Source organism: Ochotona curzoniae, unplaced genomic scaffold (genome assembly GCF_017591425.1).
Source record: "Ochotona curzoniae isolate NIBS_2020 unplaced genomic scaffold, NIBS_Ocur_1.0 patch258, whole genome shotgun sequence".
Lineage (NCBI taxonomy): Eukaryota > Metazoa > Chordata > Mammalia > Lagomorpha > Ochotonidae > Ochotona > Ochotona curzoniae.
The window spans coordinates 488,861-506,381 of NW_024466815.1; the positions used below are offsets into that span (position 1 = coordinate 488,861).

Below are 17,521 nucleotides of genomic sequence, written 5' to 3' on the forward strand. Positions count from 1 at the left end.
CAGCTGTAAAGAGAAGCAACCCTCCTCCCATAGGGCCACAGGGTGAAAAGGAATAGCACAGAGTCAAGACAACCCAGGCTGAAAGAGGGCGCATGCTGGAGGTGACGGTGCTGCTGCTGCTGCTCCACTTACAGCTGAGAGCTGGTCCCCGGAGTCAGACTGCGGTGGGCAGCTTCCTGGCTGCACTGTCACTGTATCAGTGTCCTGGCTTGGAAAGTGAGGGCCACAGTGGAGCTTGTCCCTCCCAGTCACCACAAGGGCTAATGTGGTCACCTGGGAAGTGCACCATCCAGAGGTGAGGCCCAGATACCAAGAGCCCTGTGTTGGGCACTTTTTGTTGTTAAGATTTATTTATTTGGGCCCAGCACAGCCTAGCGGCTAAAGTCCTCATCTTGAATGTGCCGGGATCCCATTTATGAGCGCCGGTTCTAATCCTGGCAGCTTCACTTTCCATCCAGCTCCCCGTTTGTGACCTGGGAAAGCAGTCAAGGATGGCCCAAAGCCTTGGGACCCTGCACCCGCGTGGGAGACCTGAAGGAAATTCCTGGCTCCAGATTGGCGCAGCACTGGCCATTGCAGTCACTTGGGGAGTGAATCATCAGAAGATCTTCCTCACTGTGTATCTGAGTTTTTGAAAGTATTTATCTATTCTTTGGAAAGGCAGATTTCTAGAGGAAAGGAAAGATGGGAAGATCTTCCATTCATGGTTTATTCCCTAAATGGTTGCAACAGCCGGATAGGGCTGAACCAATCTAAAGCCAGATCTCCCAGGCCAGTACAGGGAGCTGGATGGGAAGTGGAGCAGCTAGGATGTGAACTAGTGCCGAAATGAGATGTGTGCACTTGCAGGTGGAGGATTAGCCAATTGAGTCATCTTTCTGGGACCACTTGTGGAGCACTTTTACCACAAGTGAATTCTGGGTAGTTCAGAGCTTTGGGCAGTTAGAGGTTCTGAGTGTTTCCCCAATCACAACATGGAAAATGGGGAAATAGCCACATTCTAAAGGTGGGGTGAGGGTTCAATGGGCTGAGGGACCCTGGCAGCACCTGATTGACACCTGGCACTCTGGCTCCCTCCTTCCTTGGCTTAGGGATACCTGGATCAACACTGTGTAGCCAGGAGAGGCTACTCCTCAAACCCAGCCTCCCTATGCACACACGCGTGTGCACATTTCGGAGTTGTCACCTCTTCCCACTGGCCTCTTCCTGCCATCCTTCTAAGAAAATCCACCTGCTGCCCAGGATGCAACTCTAACAAGTATCTTGCCAGATACCCTGGCAGAACCCCCAGCTCAGTCAGGCTTACCATGGTGCTATTTAATTAGTTCAATTAGCCCTGGCCCAAGGGATCCACCCCAGTTGGAAGCCAGAGCTCCAGTCAGCTGGGATTGGGGCTAGCCAAGTCTGACCCACTGGTTTCCTTCCAGTTCTGGGCCTTCTGTCACAGGAGAAGGACGTCACTGTGGAGCAGATATGTGGCACAGTGGCTAAACCCCGGCTTCGGAGGTGCACATCTCGTCCCAGGGTACCTGAGCTCAAGTCCCACTCCCATTCCACTTAGGATCCTAGCTTCCTGCTGAGCACACCCTGGGAGGCAGCAGGGGATGGCTCAAACTCTTTGGTCTTTGCTTCCCGTCTGGGAGTCTTGGTTTGATTCCAGGCTCTTTTGAGCAGTGAACCAGTAGATTTATTTGTTTAGTTATTTAAAAGGCAAAGAGAGACAGGCACAGCTGTTTGAACTGCTGGTTCATTTGCCAGGTGTCTAGAAGAACCACATATGGGCCAAGCTTAAACCAGGAACTCCATCTGGGTATCCTACCTGGGTGGCAGAGACCCTACCTGGATCACCTTCTACTTCTTTGGCAGGTGTTTTAGCAGAGAGCTAAATTGGAAGCAGAGCATTCAGGATTTGAACCAGCACTCCAATATGGGATGGTGGTGTCAGGAGCTACCACTTTACCCTGAGCGTCTTTCTGTAACAGGTACTCTGGTTAGTTACAGGACAGGAGAATTTCAAGGAATGTTACAGTGGAGATCTGTTTACTCAGTTTGTTGCCACTTTTCATTTTTTAAAACATGTTGCTCTTCTCTAGGTTCCAACTATATACACTTCTCTAATTCTATGGGTCAGTTCTATGGCAAAACCCAAATTTAGACAACATGGACAAATCAGTTGGTGTCATCAGAAGCTTCAGGATGTTTTCTTCATTTATGCTCTGAAAGATAAAACATACACAGAATAAGAACCAAAATAGCACAAAAGCGGCTGATGGTACAAAGTCCGTCTCTCTTCACTTCCTGGCCTCCAGCTCTCCTCCTCAGAAACAACCAGGGTTTCTTTTCTTCTGCATCCTTCCAGAAATGTTCCAAACCTGACACAGCACACCCAATCCAGTGGGCTTCTCTTTTTATCACTGAAATGGTCACCTCCTGTGTGCATACTTCCTGCCATTCTCACTCGCTCTTTCCTCTTCGTCTCAGCTTTAATTCCACCTTGGAGCATAGAAAGTGATCGTATTCTGCTAATAGTCATAGAACAGCTCATTTGGCCCTGGAAGGTCATTAGATCTTGTTATGGAGGCCAGACTGAGGAGGAGGCAAACGAGATGTACAGGGCTAGTTTGTTTGGGTTTGGTTTGGGTTTGGTTTGGTTTTTAACTTAGAATTAATGACATTTTAACTCATTTGCATGGGATTTTCAAGTTAGAAAGTACACTGGGAAAAAAAAAACACACAGGGAAATTCTTGGAGAAGAAAAAGGAAAACAAAAATGATCGACTAGTTTTTCTAATAAGCTAATAGAAAAAATGTAAGAAACTTGTTTCACCAAACTGAGCTTGCTCATGATCCTTCAGAACACGTCCCTGGCAGCCGACTGATGATAGCAGCTGTGAAGAGATGAGCAGGTTGGAGGGTTGCAGGAAAAGTATCTAGAATGCCAGTGTTCCACTGCAGAATTAGGACACTCCGTTCGACTCGGAGCTGCGGAAGATGATGTCGGCAAATGGACACAGAAGATATCAGAAAGACAATGTCTGTGTTTCTTTTGGCTTAATTTTTGAACAGCATCTCTGTCTGATGTGACAACTCATCTTCTATACTATATGTCTGTGTTCCGCTCCCAGCCACCTCCCCTGCAATGGTGTCTGGCACGGGAACAGGGCTGGCAGTGTTGTAGGCACTGAAAAGCAGCTAAAAGCAAAGTCAGGTGTTTCAGCGCCACAGGTGGGATGAGGGTCAGCATCCCATGTCACAGCGCTACTTCACGTCCCAGCAGCTCTGCCTGCAGTTCACTTCCCTGCGAAGGTAGCTGCCCACCACCCACCTTATGGACCTAGACAGAGCTTCAGGCACTGGCATGACGCAGCTGTGGCCTCTGCAGCCACTCAGGGAGTGAACCTGTGGATAGACCTCTTCCTGTCTGTCCCTGTTTGCCTGTATAGAAAGAGATGAGGGCAGAGAAGGGACAGGGGAGACTGTGTGAGACCTCTTGGACTGTACAAGGGATAAGTTTTTGGAAACTGAATTCCCACACATGCATCCATAGAAACAGGAGTTTGGTAAAATTCCAGTAAGCCAACCCAAGCTGTGTAGTTTGTTTTTAATTTATTTATTTTGCATGAAAGTGAGAGAGGGAGGAACAGAGATCTTCCTTCTGCTAATTTACTCCCCAAATGACCACAAAAAGCCAGAGCTAGGCCTCTCAGAAGCCAGGAACTTCTTCTAGGTCTCGCACATGGGTGCAGGGGCCCAAAGACTTGAACCTTCCTCTGCTGTTCTCCCAGGCCATTAGTTGGATCAGAAGTGGAGCAGCCAGGACACAAACCGGTACCCATGTAGGATGCCGACACCATGCACCAACCCCTGTGTTTTCCAAGAACAGTTTCCCACAGTCCATAAGCTTGGGTCTCTGGGCTGAGAGGATGGGCCCCACTGCCCTGCCTCCCCTCCCTGGTCCCACCTAGCTGACATCTGCTGTACACACAGGGAAGTGCCCCATACTGTGGCCCCATGGGTCCAAAGCCACCCTTTCCACAGCAGAGCTTCTGGGCCAGGAAGAGTGGCCACTCGACAGCTGGCTCTGGAGGAGCGTCTAAAGGACAATGCCCCTCTCTGTGTGCTGAGGCTGGGCTGCCCTGCTTGCAGGGGCTTCTGGGAAGTGTCCACATCAAAGTGGGAGGGGAGAGGGAGTCTTTTGCAGCATCCACCAGAGGAACAGTCACCCTTTGGGGTCTGTGTGTGTTTCTCTTTCTGTGTCTTCTTTCTGTTTCTCCCTTTCACATCTAAAGCCCTTAATTGGCCCAGAGAGCACAGTTCCCTGGTATCCGGGGAGCCAGCATTACCGCAGACCTGAGATTCTAATTTGGGGAGGAATATGACCTGACAAGAAAAGCCTTTGCCACCCTTCTCTTCTCTGCTTTGTTGAGATCCCACAGCTGAGAGGGGGGAAAAAGGCACAGACTTCAAAACCCACAGGAGACCAAGACATCTTATTTTTTCCTCTGGGTTCAAAGGCGCTTTTTCCCTCTCGAGTTACAGAATGATGAAGTCTGGGTGTCGACTTTTTTTTAAAGTCCGTTTTTTTATTATTACTATTATTATTGTTACAACCCAGGACAATGGTGAAATCAATTCAGACAGTTCAGAAGAATGACGGGATGAAAAGTTCCCGTCCCATTTCCCGCCTCCTAATGAGGCTTTTGCCTCCCCACAGGTAGCTCTTGCTCATAATCCGGAAATGATTTTCTGCCGCGGAAGCAGGCGTTTTAATCAAACGTGACCATGTCCCTCCCTGCTGTCTGCTCTTTGGCTGCCGCCTCTATGATGTGAACAAGCCAGGCAACCTCAGCAGTGGCCTTGATGGGAATCCCAACTCCTCCGTCCTGGGGCGGTGTGACTTGAGACGAGGGATTTAACACCACCGTGCCTTCATTGCTTCCATCCGTGTGCCTCAGTTCCCCACCCTGCATAATGGGGATAATGGCTCCAGGTGACCCCTTTGCAGCAGCTGCAGCAGTGTGAGGACTACCAGTCAGCTCTGGTTCTTTCCTGGAACCGGGGGCCTGTGCCTCCAGTCAGGGTCCTAGCTGTCACCTGGGAAGTAAGGCTTGGCCCGAAGACTGGGCAATGGGTGTTATCCTCGTCCTAGGGGCACTGAGCAGCTTGTGGGAGGTAGGGATCTGTATGCCGTGCAGGGTGTCAGGCTGTTCTGGGTCAGATGCTGGCTGTGCGCTTGGCAGCAAAGGCCCACACAGCAGGAGCAGACAGCAGCAGGAGTCAGACCCAGCTCGCCATCCGCCAGCGATATTCTGTCCAGCATCAATCTGAGTCTCTCTAGGGGCAGTCTAGAGTGCCATTGGCAGCTCATCAGTGCCCATTTGGCTGTCCTTTCCCAGGCCTTGCCTCGCACCACTCAGCTTCTCACTTGGCTGTCACATCCCAAGCCCACCATGGCCTCCTCCTGGAAGCTGTTCTGCTTCCCTTTTCCCTCCAGGTATCTGCTCAGGTGGCAGCCCCAAGTCCCCATCGATCCTCATCCTTTTTCAGCTATATTTGTCTTCAAAACATCTTTCTGCTCCAAAGAGGGTCAAGCAGGTCTCTCAGTCTCACTTTGTGCAACATCCACCTCCCCTCTTTGCGGTAGGCTTCATGTTTGCTGCCATGCCCCAGTGCCTGGCATAGGCACAGCTCAGAATGGGTTCTGAGGAATCAGAAAGGATGGGAAACATAAGCCAGCTCTCCATCACCCCCAGCAGCTGCGGCCATGAAGGCTACAGTCCTCGCCCAGTGGTGGCCAGCCCCCCAAAACCCAAACAGCTCTGAAAGGTAGTGTGGGCTTCCTGACACCCTCCTAACCCCCAACACTGTCATTCCAGGCAGGTGGACACAAACACCAAAAATGTCTTCGGGCAGCCACGCTTGAGGGCGTCCCTCCGAGACCTCCGGTCCCCACGCAAAAACTACAAGTCCACCATTGAGGACGACCTAAAGAAGCTCATCATCATGGACAACCTGGGGCCAGAGCAGGAGAGAGACGCGGGGGTATGCACAGGCCACCCCTAGGCCTTAGTGGAATCGGGGGCCCCAAGGAGGGGAATCACAGTCTGTTTGTGGCTACATCCTCAGCCTGCCACCCTTAGTGCCATCTGGATGCATGTGGACTGGTGGCTACAAGTGAGGGCATCCTGCAAGGGATAGAATCTGCATGGCACATAGCCCAGGTGCCTCATGTGGGATTTATTTGGCAATAAAGGGCAAGATGCAACTGGGAAGCCCTGGGTCTCTCCCACATCCTTTCCAGAGTCCAGGCTGGAACCAGCCCACTCCCTCCAAGTTGCAAGGGCCAGAAGGGAAGCAGAGGTTCTCCCAGGAAATTGAGATTCCAGTTACGTAAGGGTTGTGGAGGCCATGGTGCCTGCCCTGTCGCTGGCTCTGCATCTCTTGTCCCTGCCTGTCCCTGATGGACCTCGAGGGTAAATGCGCAGGGAGACAAACCCAAGTGGCTCCTTGACTGGAGCCACAGGATGGGAGTGGCCCAGCAGGACCCTCCAGCTGCCAGGTCAGAGAGAGACATCCCCACAAGGAAAGGGGACACCTCAGTGAGAAAGAGTGGGAATGGACCTACCACAGGCCTTCCCAGGACTAGCTGTGACCGTACCCCACATCCCTCTCCTGTCATAGCAGCAGTCGCCCCAGAAGAGCCTGCAGCGGACACTGTCAGATGAGAGCCTGTGCAGTGGACGCCGGGAGCCCAGCTTCGCCAACACTGGCAGCCTGGAGCCAGGGCTGCCCAGCGATGTGCTCTTCACCAGCGCCTGCGCCTTCCCTGCCAGCACGCTGCCCGCCCGCCGCCAGCACCAGCACTCCCTCCCACCCGGCGGCGTCCCTAGTGGCCACAGTGCCATCCCTGCTGCTGGCAACGGCTTCCCGGAGAAGAAAGGTGAGCTGTTGGGCTGGGGTGGGTATCTCTGCACTGGCGGCTCGCTGGGCCCATATGGGATTCTGGCGCGTTCAAGGCGAGGACTTTAGCCGCTAGGCCACAGCACCGGGCCCGCCTCAGACATTTTTACTCTGACTCTTCACCTACCTAGAATATTCTTCCTTTAGATCCCTCCCTGGCTCCCCCGCCCCTTCCCTCATTTAGAACTTTGCTCCAATGCCAACAAGCCCCACCCCAGCACCCTGTTTAAAGTTACACCAGACCAGAGTTCGGCCAACCATTTAGGATGCACTTGTACCACTTTGTAGCACCTAGATTCAAAACTTGGCCCCATGCTGACACCCCATATCGGTGCCAGTTTGATTCCCAGCTGCTCCACTTCCAGTCCAGCTCCCTGAAAATGCCCCGGGAATGAAGTAGAAGATGCCCCCAAGTACTGGGGTCCCTGCCACCCATGTGGGAGACCCAGGTTGAAGCTCCCGGCTTTCACCTGACCCAGCCCTGGGCATCTCCGCCATCTGGGGCAGTGAACCAGCAAATAGAAGGCATTTTTCTCTCTCTCCTTCTCTCTGTAACTCTTTGAAATAAAAATTGACAATTATTTTTAAAGAGTATTTTCATTGGAAAGGCAAATTTACAGAGAGAAGGAAAGGCAGAAAGATCTTTCATCCACTGGTTTATGCCCCAAGTGACTGCAATGACTAAAGCTGAGCCAATATGAAGCCAGGAGCCAGAAATCTCTTGCATCCCACAAGGATGCAAGGACCTAAGGACTTAGGCCATCTCTACTGCTTTCCCAGACCACAAGCAAGGAGCTGGATGGGAATTGGATCAGCCAGAACATGAACCACAGCCCACATGGGATGCTGGTATTTGGATGGGGAAGATTAGCTAGTTGAGCCATTGTGCTGGGCCCAAAATAGATAAATCTTAAAAAAAAAAAAAAAAAAAAAACTGGCCCCAGCTCCGGTTTCCTGCCCCTGTGCACCCCGGGGAGGCCCCGGTGATGGCTCGAAGAGTCAGGCCCCTGCTCCCCACATGGAGATGTGGTCATCTCCAGGGTCAGCCCGGCTTGGTGGCAGCCAGTGCAGACATTTGGGAGACAGCAAAGGGGAGGTTTCTTGTCCGTCTCCCTCCCTCTCAAGTAAGTAAATAAAAGCAAAGTGAGACAGAGGAAAGAGGATGGAAGACGGGGAGAGAGCCAAGAGAGAGGAAAGAAAAGAAATTCAGGGTGAAGCCCAGTTGTTCTCACTAGAAAAAAAAATCAAGTTGGGGCCCGGTAGTTTGCGCCGCACGGTCCCCTCACCTGGCAGGAGGCTTTTCTTGGCATGCTCGGTGTTCATAAACAAAATGACATGTTTGCTGATTGGCCCCTGCCACGTCATCACGCTCAGCCCTCTCCCCCGCCCCGTCTCTTTCTGCCCATGCAGCTACCATCTCGGCCTCAGAGCTGTCACTGGCTGACGGGCGGGACCGACCCTTGCGGCGCCTTGACCCAGGAATGATGCCACTGCCTGATACGGCCGCTGGCCTCGAGTGGTCCAGCCTGGTCAATGCGGCCAAGGCATACGAAGGTAGGCACCTTGCACCAACCCCTGGCTGGACTTCCCAAATCCTTCTCTGTTCTGGAAGACCGTGTGGTTTTGTTGGGGTGTCCACTCGTGTTTCAGGACCAGGGTTCAAAGCGTGCCCTGTCACCATACAACCCTCGGCTGGCGTCATCATCTGTCTAATCCACAGTTACCAAAGGTGACCATGGCAGCCACCTGGCTGCAGTGAAGGTTCTGCCTGACCAGCAGCAAGCACCTGAGATGATGCTGAAGAAGAGTGAGGCTTTAGGCAGCTGAAATTCCTGGGTACACCCTCAGAGACTGTGCGGCGCTTCCACAAACTCAGTGGGGCCCACAGACCTGGAATTGCCTCACCATCTTAGAGGGCTGTGAGAGCTAAAGCCCTCACATCCTGCTCCAGCCAACAGGACAAAGGAGCGTGTCACCTCCCTGTAAGGATGCTTCCCAAGGCATGCACTGTCCTGTGCAGGGACTGCCTGATAAGTGATTAACTTCCTGCTGCCTTGGCTGGCCGTCTGTTCTCATTTTTTTTATTTGCGAGAAAAAGCTCCATCCACTGGTTCACACCTCAGATGCAGGAGCCAGGTGGTGGGCAAGAAGATGCCACAGCTGGAGTGAAGGTTGCCACAGGCCTCACATTGTGTCAGCAGGAAGCTGAAGCCAAAAGCAGGAGGCAGGTGCCAGAGGCCAACACTCTGATAGGGTGCAGGTGTCCTCCCTGATGACTTGGCCGCCAGCCTGGACACGCCCCGGGCTTAGTTCTCTAAATGAGGAGATGTGTGGATTTTCCAGTGCCACTCAAATAAGTGGGAAAGATGAAAGAATATCTGGTTAACTTTAGTGGGTATGTTCCCCAGATGGAGTTCGGCTATGGGGGTGGGGGATTGCAGTAGGTACTTATCTCCGGGAGGAACTGAAGTTTCTTTAGGTGAAGTAAGACCTATAGGACTTACTTGAAAATATTCCAAATAAAGAGTAAAGACAGGTATATACTGTGGCACCAGGAAGCAAGGAAATGCTCAAAAATATATATAAAAGTGGATTAAAAAGAATGAGAAACCAACAAGAGCTCCAGTGGCTAAAATTGGGACAGCTGGGGGTGGGTGGAGGGACTCCAATCAGGATATGCTCACTACAGCTCCAGTTCAGGCTCCCAGCTAATGCACAGCCTGGGAGGCAGCCAGGGATGGGACTGGGTTCCTGCCACCCACATGGGAGACCTACGTTGAGTTCCTGACTCCCAGCTCTGCACTCCGAGTGGCTGTGGACCTTTGGGAGTAAACTAGCAGGTGGGAACTCTGTCTCTCCGCCTCCCAATTTAAAATAATAATAATAATGGATTCTAACACAGAGAATGAAATAAATGTCAATGAGTTCATATTCCTGTGAGTAACTGAATAGACAAATGACAACGCAATGGCTTCCTTACAGAATACTTCCAGTGAATACTTCTAGAAGGAGACGGAGAAAAAGTCCTTAGAACAACACAGTAAGAACACAGTGCACGCCAGGCCGTCTGGTGATTGCTACAATTCAGGGGGTAACGTCAAGTAGAGACTGGGTATTTAAATAGCCTCTAAGCTGGTCCATACATCCCTTCATTCTTGTTGTCCCCAAGTCTCTGTAAATTTCAAAGTAAGTTTTTAAGATTTAATTAATCACAAAGAGAATGGCAGAGAAAGAGAAAAAAGATTTTCACTCCAGTGTTGGCTCCCCAGATGGCTACCACAGGAGGAGCTGAATCGATCTGGAGCCAGGAGCTTCTTCTGGGTCTCCCATGTGGGTGCAGAGGCCCAAGTACTCAGGCCATGCCCTGTGCATTTAGCAGGGAGCTGGATTGGAAGTGGAGCAGCAAAGCACCTCACAGGATGGCAGTGAACAGTGCAGCACCCACGTGGACTGGCAGCATGGCAGGTGGTGGCTTTACTATAGTAATTTTTTTTTAAGTGAGCTTAGGTCCCTGCACTATGACTCAATGGCTAAATCCTCTTCTAGCAAGTGCTGGGATCCCAGCCAGTCATGTCCCGGCTATTCCACTTCCCATCCAGCTCCCTGCTTGTGGCCTGGGAAAGCAGTCGAGGATGGCTCAAAGCCTTGGGACCCTGCTCCCGTGTGGGAGACCCAGAAGAGGCTCCTGAACTCCTGGTTTCAGATCAGCTCAGCTCTGACTGATGTGGTCACTTGGGGAGTGAACCAACAGATGGAAGATCTTTCTGTAAATCTGATCTGCCTTTCCAGTAAAGATAAATAAATCCAAAAAATAAAAGTTGAGCCAGGGATGACTCGCTGGAGGAAGCTTAGTGTACTGTCCATCCCAGATGTGGTACTCAGAGCATGTGTACCCATGGCAGGATAAACCTGATGGTGCACCTTAAGCACATGTACTTGGGTGCACATCAGTAAGCCAGAGGGGTAACTGGAGGAAGTGGAAGGAGGTGCAGGTGAGGAAGCCAGAGTAGCCATGCATTAAAAATGCTGGAAAGTAGTGCTGGACTCCAGCACGTGCCGTGATGTGACCCTCTCTGCCTGGAGGGATGTTGGAAATTATTCCTATGGAAATGTTTTCAGCAGATCCAAGACAAGGAGGAAAATCAGCTGTATCAGTTATTCTCATTCAGGAGTACTGGGTGCAGTCTGGAGATGGCAGATAGCAAATAGCAGTGTGTGTTAAATGCTGTGTGGAAAATGGCAGTGCTACAGTTATTGTCCAGGTTCCCTTCTGTGGGGAGCTCAACCCTCTCTCTTTTCCCCGGCAGTGCAAAGAGCCGTCTCACTCTTCTCTCTAAATGACCCAGCCCTGAGCCCGGACATCCAACCTGCACATAGTCCAGTGCACAGTCACCTGAGTCTGGACAGGGGGCCCCAGACCCCCAGGACCACCCCTACCATGAGGTGAGGCTTACCTGTGAGTAGCAGGATTGCACAGTGGAAGAGGGAGCCGCAGGGAAAGCGGCTGCTGCGGGACACACACACACTCACACACACACACTCACACTCACACACACCATTCCCACAGCCCGAACTCCCCACGCCTGGCAGACCGGCTTCCTCACACCACCTGTGCCCTGAGCACCTCCCGTGGCCACATCCAGTGGCAACAGAGCCTCAGTCAGCATGCTGCTCATTTCTACTTCCAACCTTGAAACATCTTGTCTGGGGTCCCCAGCCTCCCCACTGTCTGTCTGCTCCTCAGCCTCCTCCTCGATGGGTCCCTGGAGGTGGCAGGCTTCCACCTGCCACCAACCCTTCACCTCTTCCCTGCCGGGTACCCTCAGGAGACCTCCATGGGAAGAGCAGTGGAGGACAGGGAGCCACACATGTCTCACATCTAACTGTCACCTCACACATGGCTTCTCACCTTCAGTGCGACACACTCAGCTGCACTCACTCACTCGGCAGAGAACAACATTAAAAGAGACAGAAAGAATGGAACCAGCATGATGTGCCTGTCCATGGATTAAAACCGCTCATGCCACACTCACTGCTCTCTTGGTGTGCCGTAGCTGCACCCTGTGCCGGGCAAAACCAGCTTCTGGAGTGATTGACTCCTGTTGGGTTTTTGGCTTCACATACTGGCTTTACTGCGCCACCTCCTCCACCCCTGATATGGACCCACAGTCACCATGAGAACCTCGCGGTGTCGCTTGGTACTGCTATGCTGCGGGAGAGGCTGTGTCTGGCAGGTCCATGGCTGGGAGACTGTTCCAGGGAGTCCCAGGACAGGGGTCCTGGGTTTGTACCCCAGCACTAAGACTTGGATGATGACATTCCCTGCCTGCACAGGGAACAGCATGACACCCTCCAGGGCAGCCAGAGCGAGAATGGACTGACAGGGACTGATGGTATTTGCAGCCCAGCGGGCTGCCAGCAATGGCTGGACAGTTCAGTCCTGTCCCCAGGAGCAGGCCACGTCTGCTTTGGAAGGAGTTTCCCTAAAGACACACAAAGTGCACACCTCAGGGCAGGCCTGTCACCCTGTGCCTTTGTCCCCGCTCCCCAGTGCAGGGTAGCCCTGGGAGGAAGGGTGGGACTGGGGCCAGAAGGGGGGTTGTCATATGGCTTCTCCTCCAAGCATCCCTGAGGACTCCAGCAAGACTAGGGCTTAGCAGCAGCCCAGGAATAAGAGACACCTGTGCTCTGAGCAGGCCTGACCTCATCCCCTCTCTCTGCAGCGAGGAGCCACCCCTGGATCTGACAGGCAAGGTGTACCAGTTGGAGGTGATGTTGAAGCAGCTGCACACAGATCTCCAGAAGGTAAGGCTGCGTGCGTGCACCTCCCTGTCCCACTTCCCAGCCCTCTAGGCCACCACGCGCTCCCTCACCCCCCGCACCTCCATTCCTGGCTGGGTTCTGAAGAGCCAAAGGCCAGCAAGCACACCAGGAGGCACACTTTCTCAAATCAATGGGCTCAGGCTCTTCGCAGAGCAGTTGGAAACATTTATCAAAGATGTAATGGCACATCTTGTTGATCCAGCAGTTTTTGCTTGTGAGGGAATTTGTGTAGATTTCCGGTGTGGGCACAGAGGGACCCACAGCAAGGGTGTTCCTCGCTGCTCTGTGGTGGGGAGGTCCCAGTGCACTGTCCATCAGCCTGAGAAGAGAGCCCTAAGTCACAGTGCTTGTAGGCAGCGCTGGGGCCTGCGGCCCATTACAGTGGTAAATCCAGATTTGCTAACATGCAGAGTAAATCGCAACAAGTAGAATTGTTTCCTAGAATGTCTTTATGCTTAAAAAAAAAAAGGCTAAGTGTTTAACTCCCATGGGCAGAGAGGGGTATCTTAGAGGGTTACTCTGCTTCTCTCCACCACCGGGAGGAAAACAGAAATGAGGGCAGAGATTTTTGTGTGTGTCCTTTGGAGTAAAAGGCACAAAGTTGGCCGAGTATGATGTGTGAGCCCTCAAGCACAGAGGTCGTCAGGGCCCAAGTTCAAGTCCGTCCCCTTCCCCTCTCTTCCAGAGCCTAATACTGTATGACTGTGGGCAAGTCCCTGCCTAGGATGTGATGTCCTCCCATACGGCTGTCGGAGGAGGCAGTGGGACCTGCTGGGACACACATCCCAAGCCTCGCCCTAGGAGGCTTGCCCTCCTCCTTCCCCACTTCCCCCAAACCTTCCAGAGCGCTGAGAATAACAGGGCAGCTGGGAGGGTGGCATGAGGTCGTTGCTAATAGTGATGCTTGTCAGGTAACTGCTCCATGTCAAGCTTGACCTACGTGACCTCGGCATAGCTGTTCAACCACCCCTTTTAGAGCTGAGGGAGCCGGGGCTCCAGTGAGATCCTGTGACTCTCCCCAAGTGTCTTAAACAGAACTAGTCTGCAACACAGCCCCAACTCATGGTCTGCCCCCACCCCACACCCTGGGAGTGCTCCCTGGAGCATCCAAGCCCAATCTACCTGACACTGAAACCTCCCACCCCCTCAGGAGAAGCAGGACAAGGTGGTGCTGCAGTCAGAGGTGGCCAGCCTGCGCCAGAACAACCAGCGCTTGCAGGAGGAGTCCCAGGCAGCCAGTGAGCAGCTGCGCAAGTTCGCGGAGATCTTCTGCAGGGAGAAAAAGGACCTGTGAGCAAGAAGGAACACCCTGCCCGCCACCCTCCTCCGGGCCCCTGACGCCTTGCCTGCAGGAGCTACTGCCTCCTGTTCTCCTCTCACTCATCCTTGGCGCCCAGCTGCTGCAGCTGTGACCAAGATGATCCATCCAGGGCCCAGAGCTTCCACAGACCTCCCAATGAACTTGGAAACCCCAGGCTGGCCACAGGCCCCAAGGGAGGCCTCCCCACGGCCGCAAGCCCAAGAGTGACATAGTCTGGGCCTTCCTCGGAGCCACCCATCTGAGGCCCTGAGGGCAGGACCATGCCCACGCTGCCCCCAGTGGCCTACCCTGCCATGCTCCTCAGCCTCCTCCTAGGACCCAGTCAATGGAAAGCGGAAGCCGGTCTCCAGAACCCACACATTGCTCACGGCCAGGCCTCTTGACCACGTACCACGAAGTGTGGGCTTGCATGAAGAACACCGCATAGAAGCAGCCCAGGGAGGTGAGGGCCTTGGGGGAGCTGGGCCAGTACTCTGCTCTGCAGCATGCCAGCTCAGCTCCAAAGAGCATGGACAGACTCCCTCTGCAGGCCTCTCCTTCTTCCCGCCAAGCAGCCAGGAGCACTTTCTTAGAATTTAAATTATTTTCTTGAGGGCCCCACAATGGAAAGGAAACCCCAGCATCCAGAGGCAGCCTCTCTGAGCGAGAAGCTGTGTACAAAGCAGACACTTTATATGATCCTTTTCTATTAGCCCTTCTCCCACCGCCAGAGGCCACAGTGCCAGGGTCCCTGCCAGCCGGCTCTCTCGTCCTCCTCCCCACCACACCCAGCCCTGACTGGCAGCCACAGGGACTCCTGGAAGGCCTACTGACACCCTAACAACAGAGCCTTCATCTGTCATCGGATTTTGTTTTCTTTGCAAGTGTCCCAGCCCATCTCGAAGCCCCGCCCCCATTGGCAGCCGTGCCAGACACCCTCACTGTGCTCCCCAGGGAGAACACCTCCCCCCAACTCCAGACAGGCAGTAAGGGGCAACGCACCAGGCCCCGGAGCCGTGCGCATGACGCCGTTCACCTAGAACTGAGGGTCGCTTTCTCTCCTCCTTGAAGAGCAAACAAGAAGATATATATATATATATTTATTTTTTCATGTAGAGTTGCGCCAGAACAAGTCTATATGGCCACAATCTGTGTATTTCCCAAACCTCAAGCTGAGGCTCACGGTGTGTCCCCCATGGGCTGGGGTCCATGGCAGGATTCCAGGAGGACAGTCCGAGTTGGTGGACAGGTGGCTTCCCTTTGGGGAAGGCACCAGGTGGAGTGGAGCCGGCAGCTCGGGGTTGGTTCACAGCAACATGTCAGCGCTCCAGCCCCCCTGGCCAGACCACACTGCCTGCCTTCTCTCCAGGGCCAGGCACCTCAGGGAGGGGGCCCTGGGGGCCGCACCAGACCAGACACAGGCCCTCGGGGAGGTGCCCAGCCAGAGGGCTGGGGGGCCAGAGAAGAGGGCACTCAGTGTCTCCCTGTGGCCTGCCTGTGGCCTCCCAGCACCCTCAGTTTTGCGAAGGGAACCTCAGCACCATGGTCTCCCCTGCCCCGCAGCCATGGCGAGAGATGGGCACTGCCCAGGCCACGCCTGTCCAGCAGCCGCCCTCACCCCTGGCCAACTACTGTGATGTCTCTTCCTCTGCCCGCTCCCACTCAGGGCTCCCGCCCCGCCCTCCTGGGACTCTAACCTGGAGCCTTTCATAAGTTGTCTCCTCACACCTTCAGAGCATTCTAATCATTTGGGGACCTAATCATGTACATTGAGAAGTGTAAATTATGATTTCTGGTTTTGTTTTATTTTTAAAGAAAATGTGCAAAACCAATCTATTTAACTTGAGGTTGTTTTATCTGATGGCTGAAGATAGCAGCAGATTTTTTTCATATGTTGATTGATTTTATTTGGATTTTTTTTTTATTCTTTGTCTTCTCCCCCTACCCCACACCACCCCACCCCTCAATCCTGTCTTGAGATTTTCTGGCATGTTTCTGGAGGTTTCAAAGGAAATAAATGTTTCATAGTAATGGTCTGTGTTCTCAGTAGCTGGGCACTACCTGGATTGCTGACCAGAGGGTATGGCCCGCTGCTGTCCCCTCCTGTCCTAGTCCCAACCACACCCCACACACACACACCTCACATCATGCACATTGTACACACACCTTATACCCCACATATCACACTCCATACACACACCCAATACATCACATACGTCACACACCACACACATCTCGTTCATACACACCCCACATATCCTACACATTCCCCATATATCCCCATACATCACACACCCCACATCACACCCCACATACACACAGACCCCATACACCACACGTATCACATAGACATATCACATACATACATGTCACACACTTCATTTATGTACGTCACACACATCTTACCTTCCCAGAGCACACACTTCACACCCCATACATTCAGACCCACATCACACACCGCACACTTGCCCAACAACCAGGGCTCCAACCTTGCAGACATCTCTTTCTTGGAACTCAAACACCAAAAATCCTGACAGACTCAAAATGTAAAACGCCCTTAATGCAAAAACAGCAAGATTATTTTCTTCCAAAATCATGCTAGAGGCCTGAAAGACAGGCCAAGGTCATGCAGCTGTGTTGGTCATTTAAAAAATATCAGCCACCTTGTAGAAGTCAGGAGATATTGCATAAGGCAGGCCAGCTACCCTATCCTGCCCACTAAGATGGAATCCGGTACATTGTCCCCCAACCCTGCCCACATCTGCATCGGTGGGCACAGGCCACCGCCTCTGGGCCGTCTAGTGGGTGGCCCGGGGTCCAAAGCCTCTCCTGCTTCCAGGCCAAGGGGAGGCACAGCAAAACATCCAGAAAGATGGTGACGTATGCCTGTGGGTTCGGCTGCTGCCCAGTCTTCCTCTAGGGTTCCTTTGGCCAGAGAAAGACCTGAACTCTGTGCTCCTGCTTGCCTCCTGGTCTGCCGCGTGGACACTCAGGAGTCCAGCCAGGACTTGAGGTTCTGTGATTTCAGATCCGGGAATTCCATGTGGAGCCCCCAGGGCCAAGGCCGGCCAGGCATAGGGGTCTGACCTGCCTCACACAGGTACCTGTCTCTCAGTTTTCCATCATGGAGCTTGTAACCACTGCCTCTGACTCAGACCCTCCTGGCCAAATTTTTTTTTTTTTTTCCAAAAGGCTTGGGGATTTTATTTCAAAGAGGAGAACCCACCATTCCCAGGTCTCTTAAAAATTTTCAAGCACTCTTGCCACTCTCCCAGTCTCCGCCCCCATGAGGCCCCATCCCTGAGCCCTGCCGCCACCCACCCAGCCACCCAGTGCAGGGAGGAGGGAAACCTCAGAACAAGCTGTTCTCACATCCTCTCCTGGCACCCTGGAGCCACACCAGCCACTTCCAACACCCCACAGCTCGCACACGCCAGC

At 53.0% G+C, this 17,521-nt stretch overlaps 1 protein-coding gene across 1 annotated transcript in view; it reads left to right on the plus strand.

The window, feature by feature from the left end:
- LOC121166872 (signal-induced proliferation-associated 1-like protein 3) overlaps positions 1–16,027 on the plus strand; it is a 209,217-nt gene extending 193,190 nt beyond the window's left edge. The window contains exons 17-22 of the mRNA XM_040996189.1: positions 5,877–6,042; positions 6,685–6,940; positions 8,371–8,514; positions 11,268–11,403; positions 12,684–12,765; positions 13,934–16,027. Of these exons, the coding sequence (XP_040852123.1) occupies positions 5,877–6,042; positions 6,685–6,940; positions 8,371–8,514; positions 11,268–11,403; positions 12,684–12,765; positions 13,934–14,077 (928 nt within the window). The 3' untranslated portion in view covers positions 14,078–16,027. The remainder of the gene's footprint in view (positions 1–5,876; positions 6,043–6,684; positions 6,941–8,370; positions 8,515–11,267; positions 11,404–12,683; positions 12,766–13,933) is intronic.
- The last annotated feature ends 1,494 nt before the right edge of the window (positions 16,028–17,521 follow it).